The sequence below is a fragment of the Phyllobates terribilis genome, unplaced genomic scaffold, assembly GCF_046119375.1.
Source record: "Phyllobates terribilis strain yellow unplaced genomic scaffold, ASM4611937v1 Scaffold_2__4_contigs__length_985480577, whole genome shotgun sequence".
Classification (NCBI taxonomy): Eukaryota; Metazoa; Chordata; class Amphibia; order Anura; family Dendrobatidae; genus Phyllobates; species Phyllobates terribilis.
Window position 1 is genome coordinate 16,093,897 of NW_027362762.1, and position 10,404 is coordinate 16,104,300.

General features: G+C 48.1%; 1 protein-coding gene across 1 annotated transcript; it reads right to left on the minus strand.

The window, feature by feature from the left end:
• Positions 1-6,629: 6,629 nt before the first annotated feature.
• LOC141243553 (uncharacterized) lies at positions 6,630-9,547 on the minus strand. The gene is made up of 2 exons (XM_073668933.1): positions 8,243-9,547; positions 6,630-6,635 (listed from the first exon to the last, which is right to left on the minus strand). The coding sequence occupies exons 1-2, from the start codon at positions 9,545-9,547 to the stop codon at positions 6,630-6,632; spliced, it is 1,311 nt and encodes a 436-aa protein (XP_073525034.1).
• Positions 9,548-10,404: the final 857 nt, after the last annotated feature.

A 10,404-nucleotide genomic window follows, 5' to 3' on the forward strand; every position in this document is an offset into this window, starting at 1 on the left:
GTTCTCCTGCACCTTCCAATACAACAACATCATCATCATCATCATCATCATCATCAGGTAAAGCATTGACATTCACATTATCAGCATTAACCTTACCAACCGTATCAGATCGGGGAGGGGTGTCAGGGACATAATAAGCAAGCATCCTCCCCAAATCAGTTCCCAACAAAACATTTGCAGGTAGGTTTTTGGATACTCCCACTTCCTTCACCCCACTTCCTGCACCCCAATCAATAAAAACCCGGGCCATGGGCAAGGGGCATCGGACGCCCCCAATCCCAGTGACAGTCAGGGTCTTTCCTGGAATAAGCGCTTCAGGGGACACCAGTTCGGGTCGGATGAGGGTTCGTTCGGCCCCAGTGTCCTTGAGGCCTACAGTGAGAGTGTCCCCCACCCTGACAGACCGAAAGTTTTCACAGGGCCTCCAAACCGGCCCACCCACCAAAAGAACTGAGGCATTAGGCCCTGGGGCCTTGGATGGGGGGTTCATCCTCTGCTTCTCTGGGCAAGTGGCGCTGAGATGACCAGTCTGGTTGCAGGAATAACACCCTCGGGCATCGGATGCAGGCAGGGCCTTGGCAATGGGAAAAAGGCCTCCGGAAGGTCGACTGGCAGGGGCAGGGATGGTGGTTGATGGCTTACCCCCTTTCCAGCTGGCGACGACCGGCTTCCGCACCTCTGGTCTCCGGTTGGCCTCGTAGGTGTCTGCGATCTGCGCTGCTTTATTGGCATCAGGTGGCTCCCGATCCATCACGAACTGCCGTACCTCAGTCGGACACAGATGCAGGAACTGGTCTTTCACCATCAGGTCCTTTAGCTGCTCAAAGGTGGTCGCTGACAGTCCTTGGATCCACTGCTCAAAGTTGGTTCTGAGCCCGTCTACCACATCACGGTAGGTGTCCTGTGGTCCACGTTGGAGGGTTCTGAATTTTTTCCGGTAAACCTCCGGAGTCAGCTGGTACTTTTTTATCAGGGCCTGCTTGACGGCCTCATAGTCTCCATCCTGCTCTCGAGGGAGGGAAGCAAACACCTCCAAAGCTTTTCCTCAGAGCCCTGGAGTCAAATATCTTGCCCATTGGTCGATGGGCAGCTGATACTGCCTGCAGGCCTTTTCAAGGCCTCGCAGAAATGTGTCCAAGTCCCCATCCTTTTCCATCACAGGGAAGTGCTCAGGACGAGGTTTAAAGCAGCTGGCACTGTTGGACTCACGGGTCTGCGTAGAGGGCGACTCCTTCTGAATCCGGGCTAGCTCCAGCTGGTGTTGTCGGTCAGCTTGTCGCTCAGCAGCCTCTCGGTCAGCTTGGGCTTGTCGCTCAGCCCGCTCCTGGAATTTCAGGATCAGCTCCAGTCGTCCATCATGATTGTCTGTGGCGAGCTCCTCCAAGGCCATCTGCAGGTGGGGGTCCACACTACCCTGGTTGCGGGTATGGCTGGCAATCACCGGTTGGACCCCGGCAGCAGCGCCATCCGGGCCTTGGCTGGCCGCCCCCTCATCAGGGCTCTGCTGTCGGACGGGCTCTGCAGCATCTTGTAACAGTTCAGAAATCATTTGTTCTTTGCTTTTGCCGTGGGGGTCAATGCCTTTGATTATACATATTCCAGTAAGAGTGTCCTTTTTCTGCTGGTGATACCAGGACTCCCCAACTACGACCATGATCACCAAAATAAAAATAGAAAAGAAAAATCGAAGAAGGGTAGGGGTAACTGCTACACACACAGTATTGTCTCAGATCTAATAAACACTGAGTTCGATCTTCAAAACTTTTGTGCAAGTTTTTAGTGAGAGGAATGATTGCTCAAACCAGATCACTAATGTCCTATGATCCCACCGCTGCCACCAATTTGTCATGAAAACAACACCCACTCTTGGGTCAGACCTTGCAGCTCTCTGGCGCTCCCTTATCCTGCTGGTCAAACACGGTATTGACAGAGGATAAGCACGGGTGCAGCTGCTCTAATTTATGTCGACTATTGCGGCACGTGATGTGACAGGACGTATATATACCACCAGTTCCTTCCAGGAACGTATATATACCTCCGACCAGCCACCCTCAAACCACAATATCACATAAATACTGGTATACTGCCACCACCGATCGCTTAACAGGTGGATCGGGTACCTGGTAGGTAACGTGAATTAGCGAGTGAGGAACGTGTTTGCTCGACATAGGACAAGAAGAACGAAACTGGTAAATAATAATGATTTACTCCCAAAAGGGGGGCAGTGTTTACAAAATATATACAAGATATTATAAAGGAGACAATTTACATGTATGCATCAACAGTTATTAAAATAAAAGGGATAAGTAATAGCAAAACCTGCTTCACAAGGTGATGGTCTCAGATTCTGTGGGGGGGACGGCTCCCCGGAAATTAGACTTGATTCCTTCACGCAGCGTGTAGTGCATGCGTCTGCGTCCCTGGTTGGAATGGCTTGAAAAATGGCCGATCTGGTTTTTAGCAAGCAGCCAAAACTCTGGGGAACACCCCTTATTTACCTTACAAGGGGGCTCGGCTTTGCGAGCCCACCCAGCTGCAGAAGACCTAAAAAATCCTTCAGATTCCATATCTTGGTGTGGGGGGGTCCCACATCCAAGAGGGAGACATCATCTTGACCGTCACCAATATTCATGAAGATAGATATTAAATATGAAACCTCTATGACGCTCAGAATCTCAGAATCCATTATCTCAGTTCCCGGTCATTCCTCAGTTATGCAAGTTATACTATTGTAATGGGAAAAAGGTGAGCATTCAAAAAACGTGGTTCCGATGTTTCTGTCAGACCTGTGCGTGATTAAAATTGGCATAAAACGTTTGTACAATTAAACAATGGGATTTTTTGGAGGGATTTTCCGGTTTGTTCCAGTGCTTGCCCTGGACTGAGGTTTTATGGCGGGTCATAAAAATTCCTGGTTTGGGGAAAAGCAAAAGTGAGTTCTATGTCTTCTCTTACAAACAGATAGGGGGTGGGTTTTTTTTTCCTTTTTTAAAACATCTCTCATTTTTAAAAACTCGGGCAAAAATACCTTTTGCCTGACAACTCTATATAATAGATCCCTTTGTGTGTAATGACTCTATATAATAGATCGCTCTGCATGTAATGACTCTATATAATAGATCCCTCTGTGTGTAATCACTCTATATAATAGATCCCTCTGTGTGTAATGACTCTATATAATAGATCCCTCTGTGTGTAATGACTCTATATAATAGATCCCTCTGTGTGTAATCACTCTATATAATAGATCCCTCTGTGTGTAATCACTCTATATAATAGATCCCTCTGTGTGTAATGACTCTATATAATAGATCCCTCTGTGTGTAATGACTCTATATAATAGATCCCTCTGTGTGTAATCACTCTATATAATAGATCCCTCTGTGTGTAATGACTCTATATAATAGATCCCTCTGTGTGTAATCACTCTATATAATAGATCCCTCTGCGTGTAATCACTCTATATAATAGATCCCTCTGTGTGTAATGACTCTATATAATAGATCCCTCTGTGTGTAATGACTCTATATAATAGATCCCTCTTTGTGTAATGACTCTATATAATAGATCGCTGTGTGCAATAACTCTATATAATAGATCCCTCTGTGTGTAATGACTCTATATACAGTGCCTACAAGTAGTATTCAACCCCCTGCAGATTTAGCTGGTTTGATAAGATGCAACTAAGTTAGAGCCTTCAAACTGCAAACGAGAGTAGGTTTTATGAACAGAAGCATAAATCTTACAAACCAAAAAGTTATGTTGCTCAGTTGAATTTTATTAAATTTTAAACATAAAAGTGTGGGTCAATTATTATACAACCCCTATGTTTAATATTTTGTGGAATAACCCTTGTTTGCAATTACAGCTAATAATCGTCTTCTATAAGACCTGATCAGGCCAGCACAGGTCTGTGGAGTTATCTTGGCCCACTCCTCCATGCAGATCTTCTCCAAGTTATCTAGGTTCTTTGGGTGTCTCATGTGGACTTTATTCTTGAGCTCCTTCCACAAGTTTTCAATTGGGTTAAGGTCAGGAGACTGACTAGGCCACTCCAACACCTTGACTTTTTCCCTCTTGAACCAGGCCTTGGTTTTCTTGGCTGTGTGCTTTGGGCCGTTGTCTTGTTGGAAGATGAAATTACGACCCATCTTAAGATCCTTGATGGAGGAGCGGAGGTTCTTGGCCAAAATCTCCAGGTAGGCCGTGCTATCCATCTTCCCATGGATGCGGACCAGATGGCCAGGCCCCTTGGCAGAGAAACAGCCCCACAGCATGATGCTGCCACCACCATGCTTGACTGTAGGGATGGTATTCTTGGGGTCGTATGCAGTGCCATCCAGTCTCCAAACGTCACGTGTGTGGTTGGCACCAAAAATCTCGATCTTGGTCTCATCAGACCATAGAACCTTGAACCAGTCTGTCTCAGAGTCCTCCAAGTGATCATCAGCAAACTGTAGACGAGCCTTGACATGACGCTTTGAAAGTAAAGGTACCTTACGGGCTCGTCTGGAACGGAGACCATTGCGGTGGAGTACGTTACTTATGGTATTGACTGAAACCAATGTCCCCACTGCCATGAGATCTTCCCGGAGCTCCTTCCTTGTTGTCCTTGGGTTAGCCTTGACTCTTCGGACAAGCCTGGCCTCGGCACGGGAGGACACTTTCAAAGGCTGTCCTGGCCGTGGAAGGCTAACAGTAGTTCCATAAGCCTTCCACTTACGGATGATGCTCCCAACAGTGGAGACAGGTAGGCCCAACTCCTTGGAAAGGGTTTTGTACCCCTTGCCAGCCTTGTGACCCTCCACGATCTTGTCTCTGATGGCCTTGGAATGCTCCTTTGTCTTTCCCATGTTGACCATGTCTGAGTGCTGTTCACAAGTTTGGGGAGGGTCTTAAATAGTCAGAAAAGGCTGGCAAAAGAGATCTTTAATCCACACATGTGAAGCTCATTATTCTTGGTGCCTGAACTACTTCTTAATACTTTAGGGGGACCAAACAGAATTCTTGTGGTTTGAGGAGTTGAATAATAAATGACACTCTGAATTAACTTTTAACGTTTTAAAAAAAAACAAAAAAAAAAAACAAAAACAAAATTTGCTGCAGTGCATTTCCCACTTCCAGGCTGATCTACAGTACAAATGTCACAATGCCAAGTTAATTCCGCATGTGTCAACCAGCTAAATCTGCAGGGGGTTGAATACTACTTGTAGGCACTGTAATAGATCCCTCTGCGTGTAATGACTCTATAGAATAGATCCCTCTGTGTGTAATGACTCTATATAATAGATCCCTCTGTGTAATGACTCTATATAATAGATCCCTCTGTGTGTAATGACTCTATATAATAGATCCCTCTGTGTGTAATGACTCTATAGAATAGATCCCTCTGTGTGTAATGACTCTATATAATAGATCCCTCTGTGCGTAATGACTCTATTTAATAGATACCTCTGTGCGTAATGACTCTATTTAATAGATACCTCTGTGCGTAATGACTCTATATAATAGATCCCTCTGTGCGTAATGACTCTATATAATAGATCCCTCTGTGTGTAATGACTATATAATAGATCACTCTGTGTGTAATGACTCTATATAATAGATCCCTCTGTGTGTAATGACTCTATATAATAGATCACTCTGTGTGTAATGACTCTATGGAATAGATCCCTCTGTGTGTAATGACTCTATAGAATAGATCCCTCTGTGTGTAATGACTCTATATAATAGATCACTCTGTGTGTAATGACTCTATAGAATAGATCCCTCTGTGGGTAATAACTCTATAGATTAGATCCCTGTGTGTAATGACTCTATAGAATAGATCCCTCTGCGTGTTATGACTGTATAGAATAGATCCCTCTGCGTGTAATGACTCTATAGAATAGATCCCTCTGCGTGTAATCACTCTATATAATAGATCGCTCTGTGTGTAATGACTCTATATAATAGATCGCTCTGTGTGTAATGACTCTATATAATAGATCGCTCTGCGTGTAATGACTCTATATAATAGATCCCTCTGCGTATAATGACTCTATATAATAGATTCCTGTGTGTAATGACTCTATATAATAGATCCCTCTGCGTGTAATGACTCTATATAATAGATCCCGTCAGGAACGGCACCGGCAGGATCACACAGTATCCCACCGCTGCCACCAATTTGTCTGGAAAAAGCCGGCCGGTGGGTGCAGCTCTCTGGCGCCCCCTTGCCTCTCAGGTCAGTCAAGGTACTGCACCTAGAGTAAGTAGTGCCAGGAAGCTGCTACCAGCGGGGGAAAACACGGTGGTGTGTTGTCCCTTACACGTCACCAATCCGTGACGCCACAATACAGGCACAACTCTCTGGCGCCCCCTCACCTCTCAGATTAGTCAAGGTACTGCACCTAGAACGAGTGGTCGCCGGAGAGGCCGTCCTGTAGCCCACTGGGTATTTTAGGCCCTCTGCAGTGAGGGCAGTATATATAGATTTCCCTAGCTGCGCCAGTAATATATATTCACACCTCCGACCGTCACTGCCAGCCTTCCTCAAATCCCCCAGATGGTATGCTGCCACCAGTTCTGGTTTGATACAGCCCGGTATTAATGGACTTGTATCGGGTCAGGAACCAACCCGGTAGCGTTTATGGCTTCAGGGAGGAAAACGATTACAGAACAAAAGAAACAGAACTATTAAATTTTATATTTAATCCAAAAGGGAGGCAGTGTTTAGGAAAAATATATACAAGGATGTTACAAAGGGGACATTAAAATACATAAACAGTTACATAAAATAAACAGGGTAAAGAGTGAAAATTACTTACACTACACAATCGCAGAGACGATTCAATATAGTGGGAGGGGGGTTCTCCAGATTATGCTGTTATTGAACAGGACCCTTTGCGTATAATTCGTATTCCCCCTAGCAATGAGTGCCCCTGTCTTCTCCATAGACTCTTTTATTCCTAAGGGAGATCTGGCCACACGCCCCTTGTGGTGACATCATGTGGGCCGGTCTCCAGCCTGTACATTTTTATTAGAAAATGCTAGCTTCTGCGATAACTCATCGCTCGTTGATCGCAGAAGCTCGCAAACTACGCCATATTTTCCCTCACGATTTTATCTTTCTTTTGATATCACGCATCCCACAGCTGCAGTCTACTATTCGGGTGTTTTTGCGCTGCAGCTCCCTGATTGTGGTTAAAGCCGTGGAAAAATACCTGCATATTCTGGGGCTGATTTGGTCACTACCCATTTGGGTCTCGTTATTGTCGGACCTATGGAACTCATATTATTTCATAACTAATATCGGAGTCAGTGAGTCTGCAAATTCCCCTTTGAAGCTCGGGGAAGACCCTTCACAGTTACACACAAATTAGGGAAGCCTGCATTTTAAGTACCTCCTGCGTCTTTCAGGGACAAGAGGCCTGCTTCCTAACGAAGTTTTCACACTTCTTCCCTGGCCGTGTGTGAATAACTATTTATCAGTCGTGCGTTAATTGGGGCTTTTGTGCTGAGCAGAAAGGGAATAAGGGAGGGGGGTGAACATCTGTGTCACGCAGGTGGAAGGACATTTCCCTGATATTAATATTTTCTAATTTTCCTGACATCTCCCCCTCTTTGAGGTGGCATAAGGGGTGATTTACAGATCACCCGTTGAGCCCACCTCCTGGCCCACCCTTCCTGCTGATCCGACAAGCTGCGGATCCACTTGCTCACCAACCTGAGGGTCCAGCTTTCCGATCACCCTGACCGGTTTGGGATACATTTTCCCACACCTCTGACAGGCTATGGGTACCTTCCTCCCATACTCCTGACAGACAGGGGAACACACTATCCTGTTACCTCGCCTGGTTATGTGGCCTACCTTTTTACCTGTCATCTTCTTTACCTTGGGAGCTGTGCTCTCTAAGGGGGAGCTATGACCGATCATGTCACAGTCCGTCGTGACACTGGTCGTCGGCACGGGACCACTTTCCCTATGATCCCCGTGTTTCTCCCCATCCTTCCACATCACCTCTGGAGACATGCTAGTCATGGGGCAGCTACCACCGACCATGTTACCATCTGGTGTGACACTGGTCACCTGCACGGGACCACCTGCTTCCTGGTGTCCGTGCCTGCTCCCCTTGCCACTAGCACTTATGCTGGCTCGTTTTAGGGGATCCTCAGCAGCATCACCCCGCGGGGTGAGGTGGCTGAGTTCCCCTTTATCACAACACACACTTTTATTAGACATCACATTGACATTACTGACAGTTGTATTACATGACATATCAGAACTGGGAGGGTTGTCAGGGATGTATCGGGCAACCAGCCGTCCCAGATCAGTTCCCAATAGCACATTAGTGGGGAGATTCTCCGACACCCCCACTTCCCTTAACCCCCTCCCCGCACCCCAGTCCAGGAAAACTCGGGCCATCGGTATGGGACGGCGGACACCCCCAAACCCGGTGACAGTCAGGGTCTTCCCAGCAATGAGTTCCTCTGGTAACACAAACTCAGGGCGGATCAGGGTGCGTTCTGCGCCAGTGTCCTTAAGGCCGACAGTGACTGTGTTTCCCACGGTAACGGGTTGTAAGTTCTCCTGGGCCCGGCCAACCGCCCCACCCACAAAAAGATTGGCTGCAGTAGGCCCTGGGGCCTCAGGTGTGGGGTTCATCTTCTGCCTCTCCGGGCAGAAAAGGCTGATGTGACCCGTTTGGTCACAAGTATAGCACTTACGGGAGTCAAATGCAGTCCAGGTGCTGGAAGATGGGGCAGGACCTGCTGAGGGCCGGCTGGCTGGAACACTGGGGGCAGTTGTAGGCTTAACCCCTTTCCAGCTGGCAGTGGCTGACTTCCGCACCTCTGGTGTACTGTTGGCCTCATAGGTATCCGCTATCTGGGCTGCTTTGGCGGCTTCTTTCGGCTCCCGGTCAAGCACAAATTGTCTCACTTCCACTGGGCAAAGACGGAAAAACTGGTCCTTCACCATCAGATCCTTCAGGTCCTCGAAGGTGGTGACTGCCAGTCCTCGGATCCACTGCTCAAAGTTGGTTCTGAGCCCGTCTACCACATCGCTATAGGTGTCATGTGGTCCACGTTGGAGGGCTCTGAACTTTTTCCGGTAAACCTCCGGAGTCAGCTGGTACTTTTTTATCAGGGCCTGCTTGACGGCCTCATAGTCTCCATCTTGCTCTCGAGGGAGGGAAGCGAACACCTCCAAGGCTTTTCCTCGGAGCCCTGGAGTTAAATATTTTGCCCACTGGTCGGTGGGCAGCTGATACTGCCTGCAGGCCTTTTCAAAGCCTCGCAGAAATGTGTCCAAGTCCCCATCCTTTTCCATCACAGGGAAGTGCTCAGGACGGGGTTTAAAGCAGCTGGCACCGTTGGACTCAGGGGTCTGCGTAGAGGGCGACTCCTTCTGAATCCGGGCTAGCTCCAGCTGGAGTTTTCGGTCAGCTTGGGCCTGGCGCTCCTCTCGGTCAGCTTGGGCCTGTTGCTCTGCTCGCTCCTGGAATTTCAGGATCAGCTGCAGTCGTCCGTCACGATCGTCTGCGGCGAGCTGCTCCAAGGCCATCTGCAGGTGGGGGTCCACACTACCCTGGTTGCGGGTATGGCTGGCAATCACAGGTGGGGCCCCTGCAGCAGCGCCATCCGGGCCTTGGCTGGCCGCCCCCTCATCAGGGCTCTGCTGCCGGACGGGCTCTGCAGCACCTTGTAACAGTTCAGCAATCATTTGGGCCTTGTTTTTGCCCGTGGGGTCAATCTGCCTCAGCTCACAGAGGGCGATGAGAGTGGGCTTCATCTGCTGGTGATACCAGGGCTCTCCACGTGTAGCCATTATTGCCAAATAAAAGATAGGATAGAAAAACAAGAGAAGGGAGGGGATGCAACTGCTACATGTATAGTAATGTCCCAGATAAAAAATATTAAAACACTGAGTCTGATTTCTTAAAACGCTGCACAGAATTCTCGCAAGAATCGTGCAAGTTTTCAGTGACAGGAATGATTGCTCAATCCAACCACTGGTGTTCTGTAATATCCCACCGCTTGCCACCAATTTGTCAGGAACGGCACCCTAAGGATCACACAGTATCCCACCGCTGCCACCAATTTGTCAGGAAAATGCCGGCCGGTGGGTGCAGCTCCCTGGCGCCCCCTTGCCTCTCAGGTCAGTCAAGGTACTGCACCTAGAGTAAGTACTGCCAGGAAGCTGCTACCAGCGGGGGAAAACACGGTGGTGTGTTGTCCCTTACACGTCACCAATCTGTGACGCCACAATACGGGCACAACTCTCTGGCGTCCCCTCGCCTCTCAGGTCAGTCAAGGTACTGCACCTAGAGCGAGTGGTCGCCGGAGAGGCCGTCCTGTAGCCCACTGGGTATTTGAGGTCCTCTGCAGTGAGGGCAGTATATATACAGTTATATGAAAAAG